Source organism: Euleptes europaea, chromosome 12, assembly GCF_029931775.1.
Source record: "Euleptes europaea isolate rEulEur1 chromosome 12, rEulEur1.hap1, whole genome shotgun sequence".
Taxonomy (NCBI): domain Eukaryota; kingdom Metazoa; phylum Chordata; class Lepidosauria; order Squamata; family Sphaerodactylidae; genus Euleptes; species Euleptes europaea.
Window position 1 is genome coordinate 9,056,571 of NC_079323.1, and position 23,576 is coordinate 9,080,146.

Here is a 23,576-nt window from a genome sequence, read left to right on the forward strand (position 1 = left end):
TTACCTTCCCCCCATAGCCAGATCTATGAGGATACATTGTCCATCTGATGAAAGGGGATTGAAATCCATGAAAACTTATGCCATAATAATTGTGCTTGTCTTTAAAGTATCCCTTTTTTATTTCTGCATAATGGGGTTTTTTTTAATAAATATTTTTATTGGTTTGTAATATTAAATAGGGATACAGGAAAAAAGAAAAGGGGAGGGGGAAACTATCGGTTAAACAACATGTAATATTAACAAGAAGATACATAGTTCTACCCCCTTATAAAACTCAAATTACCATCATTTGTTGACATAATATATTTGATCGTCAACTTAACTTTCATAACATTTATAAGATTTTATTATTTGTTGTTTTTAATATATTCATAGAAGGCGTGCCATTTGTCTTTATTTGATCTTTGAGTATCTGTTTGTAATATTTCTGCTAGGTGTGCCATTGTTATGAATTCATACGCTTTGTTCTGCATAATGGTTAATATTACAGAGCCAAACTATAACAGTTACAAGGTAAAGCCTGATGAAAGCCTACTAGTCATTCGCTACAATTCATAAAGGGGATTTGACATTTCCTCCTACCAAAGAGGTACTAGATCCGGCCTTGATGTTACTTCTGGGGTTCTTAACTGAATAGAAAGGCAGGGTCGTGTTGGAGGAGGAGAAGGGAGGTAAAAATTTAACCAGAGCGAGGTAAAATAACGCCGAGAGTCTCAGAATGATTCCTTACCAGCCTTATTCTTTGACCGTCTTGGTTTGACACTCCTGCCGAGTCCGTAATTTCCATGGCAATGAGGATCGAAACACACTTCAGCCGTTCATTCCAGGGCTCAGTTTGTCTACTTGGAAAGACTCCCACATGGAGGAGAGCCAAGCGGGAAATAATCCAGGGAGCAAGAAAACCTTTGGAGTGGCTATTCGATAGCTAAGAAAGCCGAGTCTTTGCTGCTCATGCCTGCACTGGCTTTCCCTTCCCTTCCCGTCCCCCTGGAAGCCTGAAAACTATTGGTTGGTTGCTCTGCAGCGTGTGTTGGCAGTTATGTGAAGGGCCTTAAGTAAGGTAAGAAAGATAAGTACTTAAATACACATACTAAAACAATTAATCTGGTAACAAAACCAGCTTCCCCTAACCTGGATGGCCTAGTCTGGGCAGATCTCGCCAGGTTTCAGAAGCTAAGCAGGGTCGGCCCTGGTTAGTACTTGGATGAAATATGGGGAGGGGCTGTGGCTCAGTGGTAGAGCATCTGCTTGGCATGCAGAAGGTCCCAGGTTGAATCCCTGGCATCTCCAGTTAAAGGGACCAGGCAAGTAGGTGATGTGAAAGACCACTACCTGAGACCCTGGAGAGCCGCCACCGGTCTGAGCAGACAATACTGGCTTTGATGGACCAAGGGTCTGAGTCAGTAGAAGGCAGCTTCATGTGTTCATGTGTCCATCTAGTCCAGTAGTCTGTCTCACACACTGGCCAACCAATTGCTCTGGAGGGCCAACAACAGGGAATAGAGGCCTTCATAAGAACATCAGAAGAGCCCTGCTGGATTAGACCACTGGTCTATCTAGTCCAGCATCCTGCTCACACAGGGGCCAACTAATTACTCTGGAGGGCCAACAACAGGGCATATAGGCCAAAGCCTTTATGAGAACATCAGAAGAGCCCTGCTGGATCATATCAGTGGTCCAGGGGAGGGGCTGTGGCTCAGTGGTAGAGCATCTGCTTGGCCTGCAGAAGGTCCCAGGTTCAATCCCCAGCATCTCCAGTTAAAGGGACTAGGCAGGCAGGTGATTTGAAAGACCCTGGAGAGCCGCTGCTGGTCTGAGTAGACAATACTGACTTTGATGGACCCAGGGTCTGATTCAGTGTAAGGCAGCTTCATGTGTTCGAAAGACCTCCAAGGAAGTCCTGGGTTGCTACACAGAGGTAGGCAATGGCAAACCACCCCCGTTCGTCTCTTGCCTTGAAAACCCTACGGATAGCCCTTTACACCTCCAAAAAAAAACCAGTTTCTACCTGAAAGAAATCAAGCAGGGGAGGCCGGTTCGAATCTCACAATCATGGACTTTCTGATTGGCTTCTGGTAAGCCAGTCCCATCTCTCTCCACCCCACCCTTGCCCTTGCAATATGAGGATGACGGCACTGGCCAACCTCACAGGGCTGTTGAAAGGATTGTGACATTTGATGGGGTCGTTCAGACACAACGACTAATCCTGGTTAACTTCAAGATTAAATCTAGTTTGTAGGGAGGGCCACAACCTGTAGTTAGTGATGATGATGCAATAACAAAACTGTCATGAATCTGACGGGCTTTCATTAGATTGCTGCATGCAATTGTGAGGATTCCCCAGGCTCCCTTATGTAAATATCCAAAATAAGATTTGGCTGTTGCATCTGAATTGTACCTGTATAGGCTGAAGATATGCCATGTAACTGCTAAGAATTATTTTGGTACCAGCAATAATGCAAGTAAATCTCATGAGGGGGTTATCGACATATTTGAAGTTTCCCTTCCTTAACCTGCAAAATTATCCACATGCAAAAATACAGAAGAAACCCCAGATTAAAAAGATAATTTAACAGTGCTTAATACAATGCTAGGATTTAGACTTTCCCCCTCCCTTTGGGATAAATGTGGGGGGGGGGGGGAAATCCCTGCCTCGCTAGGACTCTTTCAGAATAAAGTGTTTAAAGTATATTATTTATCTTTTGGGGGGGGGGGGTTCCAGATCATGTAAATATGATTATTCCCATGAAATTATTCCTGCTTCAGTAGCTTGAGAACAATATACTTCTGAGGAGACAGCTTATGTTCTTAGGGTTGCCAACTCCAGGTTGAGAGATTCCTGGAGATTTGGGGGTGGAGCCTTGGGGGGGCAGGGTTTGGGGAGGGACCTCAGCTGGGTATAGTGCCACAGATGTCACCCACCAAAGCTGCCATTTTCCTCCAGGGGAACTGATCTCTGCATCAGGGAATCAGTTGCAAGTCTGGAAAATCTCCAGGCCACACCTGGAAGTTGGCAACCCTAGTTCTTGCAGTGGCAGGACACTGCTGTAGTAGAAGACAGAGCTTTGTTGTTTCTTCCTCCCCCTGTGAAGGATTATCTGATAGATCTAATGCAGGGGTGGGGAACCTTTTTTCTGCCAAGGGCCATTTGGATATTTATAACATCATTCAAGGGCCACACAAAATTATCAACGTAGAACTCACCCCCATGCATTCTGCCCCTGCCCCCTTTAACCCCTCCATTATCGCCACTTCCACCCCCAGCCAGAGTGGGAAAGGAATACGTTTCTCCACGGCCAGAGTGGGAAAGGGTTAACACAGTTTCTTGGGCAGTCCTAGCAGCTCCATAACTAAGGACTCTTCTGCAAGGGGGAAAGAAGGTTCCTTTTCTTGGCAAAACAAAATCACATCCACCTTGAATAGAGGCTATTCCTGTCTGTGGGAGGGGGCAGACCGCCAGTCTTAGATCCTTCTGAGCTTGAGATCTGCCACAAAGGGCCAGATCAAATGATTTCGTGGGCCTTATACGGCCCCCGGGCCTGACGTTCCCCACCCCTGATCTAATGGAGAAGCACCTCTCCTTTCACCTGATTAAGAAAAGATGTTTTTTTCCCAAACGGTTCCAGAGAGGAAGAAGGCCAGCTTTGCTCACTTCTTCTACAACAGCTGTCTGCAACAGACACATTTAAACTGCTTACATGATTCTGATAGCCGCACCGATTGTATGTCCAGGGACTAGTTTTCAGCTCTTCCAGGGTACGGTTTAAACAGACACAACCCTGCAAAATCAGCTTTCAGAGAATGCAAGTGGGGGCTCGCGATACTCACCGGGGGAGATTCCTCTCCCCATCACTAATTCCCCACACCCTATCCCCTCCTCTCTGTTTAGTGGGGGGGGACTCATGGGAATCTCATACCCCTTCCCTATTGCCATGCCTGGCACAGCTCCAGGCCCCTTCGCCGCTACTGGCATCTGTGTTCATGTGAGTTCATGTGAGTTTAATGTTGTATGTTATGAAGCAAAATAAAAGTCTCCAGAAGTTTAAGAACAAGATGGTTTCTGGAATTCAGCATGAAATTGTTCAAGCACACGTGTAGTTTTAATAAGCATTTGAGTTTAATAATGGTATAACAAATAAGTTTTGTATCTTCAGTTACACACAGTTCAGTATAATACATTTTCACTCCTGTTTCAGACAGTTTCCCACTTCATTCAGTTGGTGGCAGCAGAGTACGAAGAACAAACCTCCCATACCCAAACAGAAGCATAAATGGTAAATAATGTGCAAGGGTTTTTTTTTTAATCTTATCTTTTCACTTCACCAATAATTTAAACAAGAAATGTAGTTAATGGAAAGATTAGAGAATAACGTCTGGACCAAGCGTGTCGGGCTTGTCATTTTGTGTGTGTATACGGGGGGGAGGGGAGTCTAATTTCGAAGCTGTTAGTGAGCGATCTCTACTATATACAAGCATCTACAATGTAAACAGTGACCAATCTTTATTTCTCAAGATAGGTCTTTAAAAAAAAAGAATTCTCCATTCTATATGAATCGTCCAAGGTGAAAGTACCCACGGCAGAAACTATACTGAACAGCAGAAAGCAGGGTTGCCATTGAAAATGGCAGCCCTGTGTCTCAGTCTCTTCTCTAGGGGTGCTCCATGCAAGACTCGGTGTCATCATACTTTTGAGTTTCCATATCTCCAGAAGCAGCAGCCACTGAAACAGAGCAGCAGAAGGGAAACTCACCGGGCCAACAGCGGCATCACATCAAGCCTTTGAGCATCCCGTGATATTCAGATGAAAAGAACAAGACACAGGGTGGTTGTTTGGTAGCTTTCCATCTACTGTTCTCCTGTAACATCCAATTCCAGCCTGACCCCTGCCCCCCCCCCCCCAATCTCATTCCCATATCACCACTTGCCTTTCTGCCCACTAACTACAACACTACCATACTGCAGGGTGTATTTACACATTGATTTCAGGAACAAAAGGGCAACAGAAGCAGAGATAAGAGTCAGCAAATGTAGCTGATTTAATGAAATCACCAACATTTTTTTCCTTTCCCTATTCAATGCGGCCACACAAGAAAACTGTACATAATATTTTAAATACGTCTTATATTTTATTATTTAATCTTTATTAAAGATTAAACATTTAAAAGGTTTACCTGCAAGTAGGCAGAGGTTAATGTGTATTTTTTAAAAAGGATATAGAAGTTAAAAAAATAGTTTGCAAACACAGGTGCCCTCTTTTCGATTTATGCCAGGAAGAAATGTGTGCCTGTATCTTTGCCCAGCTCTTCCACCCCAGCAAGGCACGCAAACTGGATGCGAATAATCAGAGCAGCGCGCTATTTGGTCAGTTTTGCTACTGTTAGCATCCTGAGCGGCAGAGTGTCTTCAATCCACTGGTCCGGTGATTTCATCATCCTCTCCCATAAACTGGTTTCCTCTAACGTAGAGTCCATCCAGTCTACTGCAGTGCCGTAGCTTTTACCTAAGGAAGCGTTTTTTAAGAGAAAGAGAAATTACATTAGCAGCAATAATGGAAGACTACTGTGTAATCTCCCCTGTTGTGTGTGTGTGCCGTCAAGTCGCAGCTGATTTATGGTGACCCTGTGAGACGTTCGGAGGTGGTTTGACATTGCCTGGCTCTGCATGGGCTGAGAGTTCTGAGAGAACTGTGACTGGCCCAAGGTCACCCAGCAGGCTTCACATGGCACAGGGTCACGCCGGCTCCTATGCGGCTTCAGCTCCCCCATTCAGGATTGCACTCTTAGGCATGCAGAAAAATACGACTTTGTAAATTAAACAAAAGGAACAAGGTTTTAAAACATGGCTGGGAACACTGAGCATGCTCCAAGAAGCACGGGATGTTGAGACTCACTTAAAGGGAAAGAGGGGAAAGAGTCTGCTCAAGCATCTTAGGGCTAGAGAATTCTTGCTTGGGAGATTTTAGGGAGGGGGAGTATCCCAATTGTTCCCCCATGAATTGCTAAGCTGGTTGTAGAAAATCTCACTTGCAGGGATATGCAGCATGCATACAATCTCCTTTTATTGATCTCATTTTGTCCCTTAGTACACAATGCTTTTCCTGCCTAAACAAAAGCATGTCAGGTTTTCCTGACTCTTCTTGAAGGAGATATCCATGTACATAGTCCTGGGGGACTTTTACTCAGCTGACAGTACCTGTTCCAAGTCCTATCCGGAGGCCTCCCAGGAAGTGATTCACTAGCTTGTTGTGGTCCCAGACAGTAAGTTCTACACAAGCTTCTTTCAAATCTTCCGGCTTAAAGCCATCGTAGACCATTGTGTGGTTGAACACCGGATTGGTTTCCTTGGTCACAGCTCGCGTTTTCTGGCGGCTTTTCCTACTCGTGTCCGGGAGAATGGTACTTCGGACAAAAAGGGGAAAAACAGTCACTGTAAGATTCTGTAGGGACAGGGGCTTCCATAACTAAAAATATGCCAGTTACACAGCGGTTTCAACAAGCAGATTCCACGTGGAAATCCATTTGTATGAAGTGACTTTCTACACCATCACACTGGTTTCCCAATTGCCTTGCTCCAACTTCTCAAAAGAGGGATTGGGTTTACAGTTGCCACACATGTTTTGTGAACTATTGTCGAAGGCTTTCACGGTCAGAGTTCATTGGTTCTTGTAGGTTATCCGGGCTGTGTGACTGTGGTCTTGGTATTTTCTTTCCTGATGTTTCGCCAGCAGCTGTGGCAGGCATCTTCAGAGGAGTAACACTGAAGGACAGTGTCCTTCAGTGCTACTCCTCTGAAGATGCCTGCCACAGCTGCTGGTGAAACGTCAGGAAAGAAAATACCTAGACCACGGGTATCTGGTGTGAGTACTCACCATGAGCATTGGTCATGCAAATTTTTTAAATTATCTAAACACAATTTTATTTTAACAAACACAAGCTAACAACCATTAAAACATTTAAACATACTCAATGTAACGATATATATGAAGGTTGCAATTCAGGACTACAATTCTGGTGTCAACCTCATTGAATTACATTGCTCTTTGTTTATCACATATTCTTCCATATCTGTCAGTACATTTATTACTTACTTAGAAATCTCCACCCTTTTATCTAAGCTTGATTCAGTTCTGTTCCAAATTTCTAGCTACATGATTGAAAAAAACATTCAGTTTTTCCCAATATTCTGAGATTGGCCTATGTATAAAAGAAGTCAGTTTTGTCATAGTTGTGTATTCTATTAATTTATTAATCCATCTATTAATCTATTAATTGTGCAAATGTTAATCTGTACTGTGTGATGTAAAGGGTTAAATAAATGCTTTCTGATAACCATGGTCCCTCTTCCCTTCCTGTCTCTCAAAGCTCCACGAATTTCTGATCCCATAAGTCATTCCTAGCTTTCCAAAGGAAGTTGTAGAAGTCAGTACTTTTAAGGAAAGACACACACACACACATGGATAGCTAGATTTCAATTTTCTCAATTTCTTCCAGATGGTCTGAAATCAGAACTCAGCAACTGGAAGATACCAAAAGCCTCATTTTCTTGACTATAATACAAACAGTCATCATGACACAGGCAAATCATTGTGAAATTCTTGGGTGGACTTCTGAGGTGGCAAGCTAGCAGCTCCGTACATCCAATGCACACAGTATTATAAATGAACAAATATGTCATGTAAAAACAGGAATCTCCTCATGAGTTTAAACATAACTAATTATAGTTTGTCACGAAGTGCACAACCCTCATGCTCATGTGCCTCCTTTACCCATGCCTCAATAACTGAATACTTCCACTGAATACTTCCATAGCTTGTTCCCTCCAAACTAGGATTTAACCAGAGTCCCACCTGGAGCAAAAAGAACAACCCATAATTTTTAGTGTGAATGCAATAACAATCTATGACTAACCATAGAAGTGTTTCATGCATTTGGGGGAGGGGGTATAAACCCAAGGACCCCCCCAGACTCTCTGATGTCACAATAAACCATGACTTGTCATTTTCATCTGAAGCAAGCATGTGCTGCAAGAGGAAGCCACACTACTATTTTAACATATCAATTAGACCTCAGTCCCATCAAATCAGTTGTTCTCACCATTTAACGAAGGAGTTGAGCTTATTGCCCCTGAGAATTGGGAGGTCACTGCACTCCTTCACCCAAATGTGGACTTCTCCAGTGGCTGAAGTTTTCTTACCTGTGAAACAGATAGAATAGATAAATAACATAATCTTTCCTCAGAGGATTCACATCTTGCTTCCTGGTTTGTTTTGAACAGCAAAGATAATTGAAATCTTTGAAGACTTCAGCCTCTATTCTTTAGGAAGGAAACAATTTTTGCCTTCTGGGTGCAGTGTGTGTGTGAGAGAGGCAGGCAGACATTATCTGCCTTATCGCCCATCTGAGCAGGGTCAAAGTTTAGGGCACACAATAAGAAGTGGAGCTAGATTCAAGTCCAGCAGCACCTTAAAGAATAATAAGAGTTCCGAGGTATAAGCTTTTGAGGGCCAAAGCCCCCTTTTGTCAGATACAAGTCAGAATGGAAGTCCCTATCTGACAAAGGGAGCTTGGACTCTCGAAAGCTTATACCCCGGAAAACTTGTTGGTCTTTCAGGTGCTACTGGACCAAAATCTACCTCTTGTACTGCAGACCAACACGGCTACCCACGTGGCACTAAGAAGTGATGACGTCACATCCCAGGACTGGCATCAGGTGGGAGGTCAGCATGGCTGGGTACCTACCAAAGCTCATGGGCCGGCAGAGGGCTCAACTGGAGACATTGGGTCAATCTCTCGTATGCCAGCTGGGGGAAGCCCAGAGGCAGTGAAGGAGGAGAGGCCAAGAAAATCAGCTATCCACTCTGGGCATCCCTGTAAATTTCACTCCTGCCGGTGTAACTGCAATTGGGGGAGAAGAAGGGTGCTGGGGAGGGGGGATCCTGGACCCCCTTGCAGCCAGACTCATTGCTTCCCTTGAGGAATAATGGGTTTCTTTCTTTCTTTCTCTCTCTCTTTCTCTCTTTTTCTTTCTCTCTCTTTCTTTCTCTTTCTTTTCTTCTTTCTCTCTCTCTCTCTTCCTTTCATTCTCTTTTTCTTTCTCTCTTTTTCTTTCTTTCTCTCTTTCTCATGGCAACAACACACCTTCCTGCAGCTGAGCTCCACCAGCCATAGACTGCCAAGGATTCTTTGCACCTGCCTGCCATGCCTAAAGGCCAGAATGGTCCATGCCATCCTCAACATTAATTTTCACATCTCACACTTTGGCCTAAGGTGCTGATGTCACTGCTTACGTCAGCCGGGATTGTTCAATTATAACTTGTGAAGTAAACAGTGGAAGTGGAGGGGGGGCAGAAATCAGTCACAGCAGTTGAACAGGCAGAAGCTCTTTGCATGCAAACAAGTAGTTTTTCAATAAGTTGATTCCTCGGAATACCTGCAGCTTCCGGGAGTCTCTTGTTAATAATTAAACAGCCTCTGTCCAACTCACTGTCCCACGCAAGGCTTTAAGAGGGGAGTGGCATGTTCATGGAGGAGAGGGCTATCCATGGATACTAGTCATGATGCATGCCTATTCTCTCCAGGATCAGAGGAGCAGGCCTATTATATGAGGTGCAGTGGAACACAGGCAGGATGGTGCTGCTGCAGTGGTCTTGTTTGTGGGCATCCTAGAGGCACCTGGTTGGCCCCTGTGTGAACAGGCTGCTGGACTTGATGAGCCTTGGTCTGATCCAGCAGGGCTTTTCTTAAGTTCACAGCAAGTTAGCAAGTTTTCCCCACCTTCTAACAAACATTTCTAGGCTTCTTACTGAAGAGATTGTCGTATGTAAGGCCCAAGAGGGAAAATGAAGAGAGTGTATAACTGAGGACTACTTACTTCCAGCAGGTTGTGGGACATACTGGAGAGCGAGCTTCATCTCCCCTCTGTTCTCCAGCTCCAGAGCAGCCAACGGAGCCTGACAGAGACAAAACATACATCAAAACTGCTGAGTACGGAGAGTCTCCTGTGCTATAATCTCCTTCTCTAATGCTGAAGAAACAGTGTGGTGTTCCGTGTTCCTTCTCAACCTAACCTACCTCACAAAGGTCTCTTGGAGGATAAAATGTGCTTTTCAGAAGGAAGGGAGATGTGAAAAAACGTAATAGATGTTTTGTTGTATCATGTGTGTAAATTCCACATGCCAAATTAGAAATCCTTAGCACTGTACAAAGTTAATTACAGTTTGCATAGCACAGTATATCCCCTTCTCCTGGACAAGAATTGTTTAGTTAGCCATAAGATTCAGAGTTAGAGATTCCTCTATATTCCTTCGTGAAGGGTCAAAATTCCACTGTGGTGGGGAGGAAAGCAAGATAAAGAAATAATTCTGACCCAAAGGCTCCCCAAATGAATCGAGCACCATTCACTCACTCTAGGCTTAAGCGGGTACCAGATCATCTGCTTGTTCTGCCGGTCATTCCAGTCCCACATGCCCAAGTCAAGGTCCACTTCGCCTAAGAAGCTGTTGCGTCCAAAAGTGTCATTGTGCCACACTGAGATATTCAGCCTCTGGGAGGTCAAGAGGGTCTTGTCGACTTTGTACTGCAAGGACAACAAAGCATAAAGTCAGTACAGTGCAATGTCCACTTGAACTCACATTTGAAAACACTGCTTTCTCACACAGAACCTCAAACACTGGGGCCTCTTTAGCAGAGGAGATTAGTGGGTACGTCATTTAATTTACGGATCTCGCCATTTAATGTTTAGCCATCTGCCAGATTCTCAAAGTACAAGACCAAGAAGTGATCTAATTTGCTTTCTCCTAGCAGACCAGGACAGGAATCTCACTGCTTCAGTAGCCTCCTTTTTGGCTACAGCCCTCACTGAGAGAATCTCCAAAGATCATTCGACTCAAGAGAGCTCAAACACACCACAAACTTTTAACTCCAATTGATAAACTATCTTTTTAAATGAATAATAATGATGATTTTATTTTATTCTTTTATGCTGGCTGTACGGAGTGTTTTACTATTTCAAGATGCCAATAAAGGTATTGTATTTTATTGTATTGGGTACGAGGCTCAGGGTTTGGGTGTGGGGACATGGGGGGGTGACATCACATAGGCTGTTACATCACTTCTATAGAAAAGCCAGAAGTGACAGAGTAGCTCTAGGAATCACCAGAAACTCTAAGGTAAAACCACATGCAATGCCGCTGGTTCTTTTAAATTATTCTCCCACCATGGCTTGGAACACTGGCGGGCCAGAGGACCAGGGGGTGGGGCTCAACTAGGATTGCCAGGTCCCTCTTCATAACTGGCGGGAGGTTTTGGGGGAGGAGCCTGAGGAGGGCGGGGTTTGGGGAGGGACTTCAGTGCCATGGAGTCCAATTGCCAAAGCGGCCATTTTCTCCAGGTGAACCGGTCTCTATCAGCTGGAGATCAGTTGTAACAGCAGGGGATCTCCAGCTATTACATGGTGGTTGGCAACCCTAGGCTCAACTCAAAATTCCAGACAGCAAATCCGGATTGGCTCATTTTGCAAGATGGGTTGGATACGTTACCCGCAGAATTTCATTGTAGACAGGATTCAACGTTTTCTTTTTCACCGAAGTCTTCCTTTTGCCCAGTTTGTGTTTTGCTGGCAGCAGGTAACTCTTCACATACCTGAAGGAAGTTTTGCAACTTGTCTAAGTACGACTAGGATAATGTAAAGGCCTATGTAATGTCTTGGACACATGACAACACTCATAGAATCATAGAGTTGGAAGAGACCAGCAGGGTCATCTAGTCCAACCCACAGCACAATGCAGGAAATTCACAACTATTTCGCCCTCACACCCCCAGTGACCCCTACTCCTTGCCCAGAAGATGACCTTGCCCAGAAGATGGCCCTCTCATCATCTGCCTAAAGTCACAGAATTGGCCTTGCTGTAAGGTGGCCATCTAGCCTGGGCTTAAAAACCTCCAGGGAAGGAGAGCTTACCACCTCCCAAGGAAGCCTGTTCCACTGAGGAACCGCTCCAACTGTTAGAAAGTTCTTTCTAATGTCTAGACGGAAACTCTTTTGATATAATTTCAACCCGTTGGTTCTGGTTCGAACTTTCGGGGCAACAGAAAACAACTCGGCACCATCCTCTATATGACAGCCCTTTAAGTACTTGAAGATGGTTATCATGTCACCTTTCAAGTCTTCTCCTCAGGCTAAACACACCCAGCTCCTTCGACCTTTCCTCATAGGACTTGGTCTCCAGACCCCTCACCCAGACTCCCAGGCAGTGATGGTCTAGATTGCCCAAAGGTCCCCACAAAAGCTGGAACCAGCCCTCCCGAGACAGGCATGAGCAAGTTGTTACTTTGGCTTCCTTAAGCAGGAGGGCTCTCCCATGGTGGGCCTGAATAGCTCCAGCCGTACCAACTGTATGTAGGAACACACGGAACTCGTGGTGCTGCTATTGATTATGAATTAAATGATTTCTTGGAAGATGCTGTTGCACAACAGACTACCAAAGCCAAGTGTATGATAGGTGAATGCATGTCTATGGCATGGATATAGAAATGCCAAAGGATGTCTATGATGACCGCAAATAACCTTTTTTTTTAAGGCAGTGCATAAGAATGTCAATAAAACTCAAAGCTCCAGAATGCTTCTAAACCAGCCTCCAGCAGAAAACACACTAGGTGATGGAGAGATGAACCACAGACCATCACATGTTGCAAGTAGTAAGCTTTATGGAGGATAGGTCTATCATGTGCTACTAGCCATGGTGACTAAAGGAAATCTCCATATTAGGAGGCAGTAAACTTCTGGATACCAATTCCAGGAGGTAACATCAGGGGAAGGCCTCAGCCTCTATGCTCTGATGTTGGCCCTGCAGGGGGACTGGATGTCCACTGTGCAAAACAGGATAATGTACTAGATGGACCACTTATCTGATCCAATAGGGCTTTTCTTATGTTCTTATGTTGAAAACAAGGGCTGCAAACATGAGCTCAAGCTTAACACATAGGCTGTTTCATTCATATCAGTAACACCTTGGAGTCTGCGCCTTCCTGCTGGCAGTCACCAACCAGGGTGCTATGAAACCATTGCAGTAGTAGGTCTCCTGCTTAAAAGAGACTGAACTATCACAAGCACTAGATGTACTAGATGGACTACTGGTCTGATCCAGCAGGGCTCTTCTTATGTTCATAAGTACACTGAAAACAAGGGCTGCAAACATGAGCTCAAGCATACACTGTTTCATATCACTAACACCATGGAGTCTGCATCTTTCTTCAGGCAGTCTTAAAACCACCAGGGTAAGATGGAACCACAGCAGTAGTAGGTCTCCTGCTCAAAAGAGACCTATCTATCTCAGGTCCCTTATCTTTTGAACGATTGGTATTCAAGGGTGTTGACTATTTTCTTAATAGTAGTAGATGTGCCAACAGTCCTTTGATTGGAATATTTGGGCAAATCCTAGCCCCACCTCAGCACAATGAGAAGCCTTTTCTCAATTGTCTACTTGTAGCCTAAGGCTGTCTCCATACATTCTCATTTCTGTTGCAAATGCAAAGGCATTTGCAGTGGCAACGAAGCATCCACGCAACAGCCTTCCTTGGATTTTCCTTGTCCCAGGCCCTATAGCCACAACTGCCTAAGGCCTTTTTTTTGCTCTTTATTTTTTTAAATTGTGAATTGCTAGATCACTGTAGTGTTATAGCGCTATAACAATCTACAATGTTATAGCACTATAATGATCTGCTTCCATGTCCTACTAGTTCCCATGACATTCAAATCAAGAATGTCACTGAATTCATCACCTCCATACCAGTCTCTACAATTTGCTATGAGAAAATAAAGGGAATCCAGGTTGCAAAAAACATTTATTGTTTAACAATACAGGCTTTCTTTAAAAAAGAATGTCTTGGGTACCCTTAGATTCACTTACGGATCTGAACGGTTCTTCTTAATATCTGCCACTGCCAAGTCCTTGCACTGGGCAATAAAAACATGGAGCTCCTTCAGCTGCTCCACGTAATCGATGGCAAACTGGATATTGCCTGTCACGTCCACGTTGCCAAAGTCTCCACTGTAGACACTCATCACGCTGGTGCTCACCTGGAGAGGTCATGAATGAGGAAACACGCACTGAAAATTCTCATATTGCTTCTGGAGGCTAAAAAAAAGGGTGAACAGAGCTGGAAGCAGAGAAAAATCGATAAAGAGTCCCTCTAAAGATTTCATCCAGTGCCAAGATATATTTTTTTTCTTAAATTAAACAAGCATGCAGTTGAGGAAGTCATTAACAGTATACATGCAAGAAACTGATTTTCTTTCCAGGCTGGATTTCTTAGAAATATGGATCGGCTAAGAAATTTCTTAGATCGGCTAAGAAATTTCCCCATCTATTTTCCTACATGCATTTAAAAACAAAATCAACTACTCAGGAATTTGTGTCCAGATTTGAAATTACTGATAACATCATAATCATCCAACAGGTATTTTGTACCTCTTTACATATACCAATTATGTCACAGCGAATGTTATGAAAGAGGGTTCTTATTTCCATTTTAGAGAAGAATTCCTTAATGCCTCATCCTAGTAAAATGTGATGCTGATAGGATCTGTTTTCCTAAACCCAAACCCCAAACTTAAATCCCTAGATTATGCTGCCTCTGTGTCAATGGACTCCGTAAAGCCTGGCAAGGAAGAGTTACATGCCAGGGTATAAGCATTTAGGACCTTAAAATTCCACCTCCAACGGCTGTGGTTTCTTATATGCCCCTACCCCCAGCGGAATGGCAACCTGCTTCCAAGCAGAAGGATGCACACTGCAGCAGAGCACATTCTGCAAAATAATCCCCGACCCAAGCCTTCCGCAGAGGGGGGTCAGTTGCCACAAGGAGCTTGTAGGTCTTCCTCCAGCACGGAAGCATCAGAAGGCCTTAAAACAGGGGTGTTGAGCGCAATTGTTACGAGGGCCGGATATGACATAAATGTCACTTGATCAGGCCAGGCCATGCCTTGCTGGCCCAGATTGACCGGGGGTGGTGGTGACTTCATCGGCTGGCTCGCGGACCGGATAAGAGTTCTCAAAGGGCAGTAAAGGGCCCTCGGGCCTTATATTTGACACCCTGCCTTAAAAAGTCTAGTCTGAAAATGCACTGGGTGGTTACATGTGCAGCATTTTCTGTAAATCATTTCTTAGTTACAAGTGCAAAATTAAAGCTGGTTCACGTGATCAAAGTGGCATGTAGAAGGTGGAACGTAAGGGGCCCCTCTCAGAGCTCAGGACAGAATGAAACTGACATGCGGGACAAGGGTATTTTGATTACTGGCAAATTTGAGAATGCCAGTAATGCCTGAAAGGACCCTCAGATTCTCACTGCGAAAAATGCTAAGGAACAACACAGATTCACATGAACACATGAAGCTGCCTTATACTGAATCAGACCTTTGGTCCATCAAAGTCAGTATTGTCTACTCAGACCGGCAGCGGCTCTCCAGGGTCTCAGGCAGAGAGGTCTTTCACATCACCTACTTGCCTAGTCCTTTTAACTGGAGATGCCGGGGATTGAACCTGGGGCCTTCTGCTTGCCAAGCAGATGCTCTACCAACTGAGCCACAGCCCCTAGATGACCCCCGCATGCTAGATGACCCCCAGACGTTAGGTGGAATGGGAATGTGGGAGATGAGAGGCTGAGTTGATCAAGCAGTGGTTTTGAAAGCACACACACTTATAAACTTGGTCTTCTTCTGGTTAAAAGGCATTTGTAAGAGCACCATGCATTACATCATCCCACAAAGGCTATGCTCCCAGAGTGTAAGAGGTTACAAGCATCAGAGCCAGCATTATTAAAAACGAAACAAAAAAAAAGGGGGGGGGGAAGAAGCTTTTATTTACATACAGAAGACAAGGATGCCAAGCCAGAAGAGCCGCTAAGATTGGTTAGGGAACTGGGGCTCTTCTTGATCCTGCCAAGCGAGTAACTGCTCTCTGACGCTGTGTCTGTCTCTCTGTCATCACTCTACAAGATATCACACAAGGAGAAAAAGAAAGGGTCTGTGCAGGCCTTTGGAACGACAGCCATGCGGCGCAAATTTCAAACGAGCGTGCGGCACGGGGGCTGCAGCGTCGCAGGGCAAACCGTTAAGGGAAGGCCTTAAAAACCGCAGGCATGCGTCGCATGCGAGGATTCAGCTGTGCAACAAACAAACCAAAAAAAGGGGGGGGAGGTTAAGCACGAAAAGCAACCCTGTGGTTTAACCCTGGTGAAAATTCTCCACGCAAATTTGATCCATTTTAATTCTGTCTTGGGAAACTGGAACTCCCTTGTTCGTTGAACCGAGCCCTTTCATCAGGGGCAGCCGCCGCACGGAATCCAACACAGGTTTATGGGTCGGATCCCATGGGTCCATTCCACCAACCCTGATGCCATCTTCTGGCGCAATGTGGTGTACCTTTCCCCTGATGCCAGTTTCTTTTATCAGGGAAGGGTCCCTTTCATCATAGGACGGTGTCTCTGTTCGAGGAACAGATCCGTGAGATCTGGACCAATTACTCATATTCTTTAGAGTTTCCATTCTGGACCTGCAGAAACAAGCAAGCTGCCTAGAAGACAGAAGGCACCTGAAGCGGCCTTATGCTGAATCAGACCAAAAACGTCACAATTGTCTACTCAGACTGGCAGCGGCTCTCCAGGGTCTCAAGTGGAGGTCTTTTGCATCAGCTACTGCCTGGTCCTTTTTAACTGGAGATGCCAGCGATTAAACCAGGGGACCTTCTGCATGCAGGGAACCAACTGATCCCCCCTCCAAACACACGCAGGCCTTGTCCTTTAAATGGCAATCAGGCGCTCTCAACACCCCATTCCTTCAGGAAGACATTCAGTCAGGCTGATGGTGTTTCAAACAAATGGGGAGAAAGCCCTCCACATCTGCAAGCCTCATTTTTCTGGGGAGTCTCTCAAGCATGTGCATGCTCTGAGTGGGTGTACGTCAGGGCGCCGCCCACCAAGCTCTTTCCCTCTTCCTCCATCCTACCAACAATGCACTCCCCTACCAGAGCCAGCCTCAGAAAGGGCAGAGACCCTGGAGACACCTTTCTACGGTCTCAGGCTGCCCAGGGCATCTGCTTACTGGTCTCTCTCTAGGCCAGGCTTCAATCCACTCCCTCCCCAGCCTGGCTCATTCTGCTACCTTTCATCCCTATCTCCCCCTTCAATCCCAGCCCCCGCCCCTTTCACCCAGGTGCTTTCCTTTCCCCCTGTGCCTCTGTTAACCCATGGTTGTCTGAGCCAGGGTCTGGCTCTCCCTGTCCTCCCAGGGCTCTTCGTGAGCCGTCTTCCCCAGATCTACCGGGCCTTCCCTTGCTCCCTCCACCTGGGACCTTGCCTCCCAGGTGTAGGAGGTTGGCAGCTTCTCCTCCTTGCTTGGCAACCAGTGCTTCTGAAGGGCTGCTGGCCTTGGGGAGGACGGTTCTGCCCCTGCACCTTCCACTGAGAGCCAGCATGGTGCAGTGGTTAAGAGCGGTGGTTTGGAGTGGTGGGCTCCGATCTGGAGAAACAAGTCTGATTCCCCACTCCTCCACATGAGCGGCGGAGGCTAATCTGGTGAACTGGGTTATTTTCCCCACTCCTACACATGAAGCCAGCTGGGTGACCTTGAGCTAATCACACTGTCTCAGCCCCACCTACCTCACAGGGGGAAGGAAGGTGATTGTAAGCCGGTTTGATTCTCCCTTAAGTGGTAGAGAAAGTCGGCATATAAAAACCAACTCTTCTTCCTCCTCCCCACTCTGCCGTTGACCCACCAGCTGATCGACAGGCCTGCAGAGTTGGGGGGCACATGGGCCTCCCTGGGGGTCTTGCCTGCTGCCCTGCCTGGATGCCAGGTGAGGGACAGGGGGCCAGGGGCCGACGCCAACACAGCAGCCACCAGCTGGGCCGGGTCCTGACACATCGGCATCTCCCTCTGCGACTGGGCCGTCAGCACCGGCTTTGAAGGCCGGGATGGACTCTGCCACTGCGGCAGAGACCGCGGCATCTGAGTCCGTTCCCAGACACTGGGTCTGTCAGTGGCTCAGCTGGGCATTTTTCACCATCCACATAGAGGTCAGATTATTATTAAATACCGTGATTATAGTTTGGCTGTTTCCTAGGGTTACCAACAGCCAGGAGAAAAGCTGTCCTGCCCTTTAGACAGAAGCTTAATTAGACGTTATTTAATAAGTGATATCATTTACCTCCATGTCCATGTATTACCAGGAGTTTGCCTACCATTCGCAGGCACCTAACCACCGGTCTGATCCAGCAGGGCTATTCTTGTGTTGTTATGTAAAACTCTGTGATCCGTGGTAGGATACCCAACACTTTCATTTTATTTGCACAGAACAACTCTGAAGGAACTTCCTGGAAGGGTAGCTGGTATTTTTATGATCAGTAGGGCTCCCACTACGAGCCCCGTGGTGCAGAGTGGTAAGCTGCAGTACTGCAGTCCAAGCTCTGCTCATAACCTGAGTTCGACCCCAATGGAAGTTGGTTGCAGGTAGCCGACTCAAGGTTGACTCAGCCTTCCATCCTTCCGAGGTCGGTCAAATGAGTACCCAGCTTGCTGGGGGTTAGGGAAGACGACTGGGGAAGGCACTGGCAAACCACCCCGTAAACAAAGTCTGCCTAGTATACGTCGGGATGTGACGTCACCCCATGGGTCAGGAACGACCCGGTGCTTGCATAGGGGACCTTTACCTTTAGGGCTTCCACTAAGCCACACATTTATAGAGCTGTTGTGCAGATTGCCCAATCCCCCCAACTCCTGCCCCAAGCCAAGATTACCATCCTCTACACCCTTGTTACTCTCCCAATTTAGACCGCACAATTCAAACCATAGTGTGCTACCAAGGGAAATTTCCTCCCAAATCAACTTCTGGAACCAGTTAATTAAAATACTTTGGGAAACGAAAAGTCCTCATAATCTCAGATTTATCCTGAGCACGCCAGAAACCAAAACTTAAAAAAAAAAAAATTCAAAAGAACTTGCCTCCTCCTGTAGAAACGTCGGGACCGATTTACTCATCCTTTTGACTTTTTCTGGATTGGAGAACTGGTTAACGGGGAAAGAAGGCGCTGCGGAAACTGAAGAGTAGGTCACGTTTAGTGAGAGTGAAATTAGCTTCTAGTACAGGAAGACTAATCGGCATAACTGCTTTAAAAAGCACACACTTTAAAACTGCTTTTAGAAGCAGACACACACACACAGTTATATGCATATGCAACAGCAACATGCAAAACACACCAGCCAGGAGCTGAAATGCATGCTACAGAGAGGCTTCAAGCAGAGGATCGAGGAACGGTCTGGCCATCCTCTTTCCAGGTGGCCTACCAAGGAACAAAACTCTCATCTGTCATCCAAGGGGGCATGTGCATACACACCACTGTTACTGATATGAGTACAGGTCAAACATTCCCAAAACGTGAGTGTTTATCCATCACAAGACATCTGCGAGCGCAGAAAGAGGATGCAAAAAAGTATAAAACGCTCCCTCGTTGTGTGAGTAAGGACTCTATCGAGCAGGGAACTGACTCGGGGCCAAGAACTACAAGATGGTGGAAGTTTCATAATTTGGACTCTGTATATGTTACCGGGGGGGCTGTGGGTAGCAGCCATGACCCCCACAATACGGATTGGGCCCATAGTTCTGGAGAGGGTGGTTACTTCATCTGTGATGTCTTCCCCTTACACCAGGGATCCACACAGCAGTCCCTGGGGCATCATATTTTGCTTCCTAGTTTTGCCATATGGCGGTTGCACCAGAATCCTCCTACCCCCTTTCCCCCTGCCCTGGTTTCCCAGTTATATTTGTATGAATTGATATTACAGGAACCACAAGTGGAGGTTGCCTTCTAAAAACAATCTACATGCTTGGCTTGATGAGTTCCACAGTAGATCGGTGAACTTGATTAGACGTTATTTAATAAGTGATATCATTTACCTCCATGTCCATGTATTACCGGCAGTTTGCCTACCATTAGCAGGTACCTGGTCACCTAACCACCGGTCTGATCCAGCAGGGCTATTCTTGTGTTGTTATGTAAAACTCTGTGATCTGTGGTAGGATACCCAGCACTTTCGCTTTATTTGCACAGAACAACTCTGAAGGAACTTCCTGGAAGGGTAGCTGGTATTTTTATGATCAGTAGGGCTCCCACTACAAGCCCCGTGGCGCAGAGTGGTAAGCTGCAGTACTGCAGTCAAAAGCTCTGCTCATGACCTGAGTTCGATCCCAACGGAAGTCGGTTTCAGGTAGCCGGCTCAAGGTCGACTCAGCCTTCCATCCTTCCGAGGTCAGTCAAATCAGTACCCAGCTTGCTGGGGGTAAAGGGAAGACGACTGGGGAAAGCACTGGCAAACCACCCCGTAAACAAAGTCTGCCTAGTATACGTCGGGATGTGACGTCACCCCATGGGTCAGGAACAACCCATGATCGGTGAACTTGAACTTGAATTGTACCTTGTAGAATAGAGGTATGAGTTGCTGCCAATACATAGTTAGAAGCCATCTTAGGAGATGCAAGCTGTTAATAACAACTAGGGTTGCCCAAGTTCAGGTGGGCGGCTGGAGATCTCCTGGGATTACAACTGATTTCCAGGCAACGGAGATCACCTGGAGAAAATGGCCACTTTGGAAGGTAGCCTCTACGGCATTATACCCCGTTGAAGTCCCTCCCCTCCCCAAGCCCTGCCCTCTCCAGGCTCCACCTCCCCATATCTCCAGGTATTTCCCAACTTACAGCTGGCAACCCTAGCAGCAACAAACCAAACCAGACAAGCTCCAAAATATTACAGGTCGAGAGACCACAGAAAGCAGTAGCCAGCGGTGGCAGGAAGGACCTCGTTACTACTCACTTCCTGGTGTGGTTGTATGCGGCTCGTGTGGCTGAACGGCTTTCTGATCTGGCCAAACGTGCAACAATAAGGAATGCTGTCATATTCAACAGATTATAGGGGTAATATAATCACAGCTGTAAGCAAACACGGGGTTACGCTCCATTCCATTAATAATGTAGCTTCCCTGCAAAGTGAGATACACAGGAAGAGGAGTGGCAGGGTTTTTGCTCGATCAACAGGGTTTTTGCTCCAAATCAGAAGGCGTTATACCACCACTCAGTTAAAAGAACATCCAAGTGCCACCATCCAACAGCAACATTTCAGTGGCGCCTGCGACTCAATGGAGCATGTTTCAAGCTTTCGATCCAGGGTTCAAATGCACTCATCTGCCAAGGATTCCCCGTACATTGCAGAGGATTCTTTGGAGTGTTCCCGGAGGCACAGGGTGCTTGCCTGGGCCACGCCAGGTGACCAACAATGCTAATTCCCAAGCACAGCTGCTGGCTTCTAAGCAACCTGACTTCAAGCATAGCAGGACACTGTTTAGGATTGCATTGCTAGAGCATTCCCCAGTTACTGTGGGTTGCAGGGGGAAATCAGCAGTAGAATAGTAGTTGGTTGTGGACGGAACGTATACCCAAATCTTGTCGGAAGCAAAGCAGGGAGCCCACCAAGGAAGGCTCTCCAGAGGAAGGCAATGGCAAACCATCTCTGCTTCTCGCTTGCCTTGATAGCCCTTTGTTGGGGTCGCCGTACGTTGGTTGCGAATTGATGGCACATACATATGTACGTAGTAGTAGTTGTGCTTCCAGGGCAGGTCACTGGTGATTTATTATCCTCACTGAGAAAACCCAAGGTTCCCCAGAATACAACTCAAAAGCCACTAACTTGACACCTTCACTTGCTTCAGAAAAGCTACTTTGAAACCAGATTTAGGTAAAGAGGTTAAAATTCAGTATTTGTTGCACGTGCATTATGGCCTACTGAGATCAGCCTGGCTCGAGCTGGATTAGGACCAATACTGTTAAGTGGCAGTCTTGCAGTGATTGTACATAGTAATGCTATAGCCCTCTACACACAACCCCTCCATGCACTGACTGAATGCATTGAAAAGGAGAGAAGGGATGAGTATGCTGGCCCTTTCCTTAAAGCAAGCTGGGTTATGACCAATAATGTTAATTGGCAGTCTTACAGTGGTTGTACATAGTAACGCTATAGCCCTCTACACACAACCCCTCCATGCATTGACTGAATGCATGGAGAGGGACAGCAGGCATGAGTGTGCTGGCCCCTTCCTTAAAGCAAGCTGGGTTATGACCAATAATGTTAAGGAGCAGTCATGCAGTGGTTGTACATAGTAATGCTATAGCTCTCTACATAAACCCATTCATGTATTGACTAAATGTATTGAGAGGGAGAGCAGAATATGTTGGCCCCACTCCCACTGCATGATTGGTGGTTGGCGAGCATAACTCCTATGTTTAAAGGCATTGTCGATGCCTATTATCCCTCCTCCTCTGTGACCAAATGTTGTCAATCACCGGGGGGGCATATATGTGTGGACACTGCCTCTAAGGGTAGGTGCTGTGTTCATGAGCTGGCAATCATGCAGGGGGCGGAGCCAGCAGACTTGTGCCCACGTGATGTGTAGAGGACTACAGCATTACTATGTACAAACACTGCAAGACTGCTACGTAACATTATTGGTCATATCCCAGCTTGCTATAAGGAAGGGGCCAGCACACTCATGCTTGCTGTCCCTCTCCATGCATTCAGTCAATCAGTGTCGAGGGACTAGTAAGACCATTTACCCCAAAATACAGCTGAACATTTGTAAATATTTAAAGCCATCCAACGTCCAACTATCTAAAAACCTGGCAACCAGTGACTACAAGAAGGATATAAAAGATGTCTGCCTACTGAGAACTAACAAGCAAAAAGCTACATTCATGCAGGCACAAAATAAAATAGTTACCATCTTCGGCACTAAGCATTAAGTCTTCCTTTCGAGTATTTACTTTTCCTTCATCTGCGCAAGAGGGAAAAATGGTGACATGGTTAGACGTTCTGCCGTTTAGGAAGTCATTACGGACCACACCACCGTTTCACTTAACCAACGATAGGAGAAGGAAAAGTGGGTAATAACAATATTGAGACGCCAGGCGTGCTCTGTGCTTGGAAAAAGCTATGGTATTGCGAAACGCAGCATGTGAACAAAGATTGCATCCCAGAACCTCTTTGCGACATCAGTACCTAGAACAGGCCAAGAGCCCACGACCAACTTCATATGGTTTCATCAAAGCCCGAAATGTGCCAACACTGACTTAATATATTTTTACTAAATAGATACAGGCACACAGTCCTTCCAAAGACCACTTAAAAGAGCTATTTAACAGTGATAGGTGGATTGGAGGGGGGAGCATTTTAAGGAGGGGACACAGAAGACAAACTTTTTGCTCACTTGATGTGGCTGATGGTATGTCCTCTAGACTTTTGGAAGGAATTTGCCTATTTGAACTCCTTTTCAAAGCCTCCAGAACAGGGTTTGGGTCTTCTGCCGAACCTGTTTTAAAACAAAATACATGAACACTGCACAAAGCACAGGATTTGTGTCTCAAGCAAGCAAAGCTCAAAAAGTATATATATGTTTTTAAAGGGCATGCTCCTCTCACCAAGCCCTTGCTATTCTAGCAGCAAATGATGAAGAAGAACAGATCTTGAATGCTACCATAT

General features: G+C 45.9%; 1 protein-coding gene across 1 annotated transcript in view; it reads right to left on the bottom strand.

The window, feature by feature from the left end:
• Positions 1-5,354: 5,354 nt before the first annotated feature.
• SYTL2 (synaptotagmin like 2) overlaps positions 5,355-23,576 on the bottom strand; it is a 49,402-nt gene continuing 31,180 nt past the window's right edge. The window contains exons 8-19 of the mRNA XM_056858845.1: positions 23,305-23,406; positions 22,819-22,872; positions 20,862-20,909; positions 18,997-19,091; positions 15,867-15,986; positions 13,907-14,076; positions 11,537-11,639; positions 10,405-10,575; positions 9,871-9,949; positions 8,094-8,193; positions 6,193-6,398; positions 5,355-5,500 (exon numbers count right to left, since the gene is read on the bottom strand). Of these exons, the coding sequence (XP_056714823.1) occupies positions 5,355-5,500; positions 6,193-6,398; positions 8,094-8,193; positions 9,871-9,949; positions 10,405-10,575; positions 11,537-11,639; positions 13,907-14,076; positions 15,867-15,986; positions 18,997-19,091; positions 20,862-20,909; positions 22,819-22,872; positions 23,305-23,406 (1,394 nt within the window). The remainder of the gene's footprint in view (positions 5,501-6,192; positions 6,399-8,093; positions 8,194-9,870; positions 9,950-10,404; positions 10,576-11,536; positions 11,640-13,906; positions 14,077-15,866; positions 15,987-18,996; positions 19,092-20,861; positions 20,910-22,818; positions 22,873-23,304; positions 23,407-23,576) is intronic.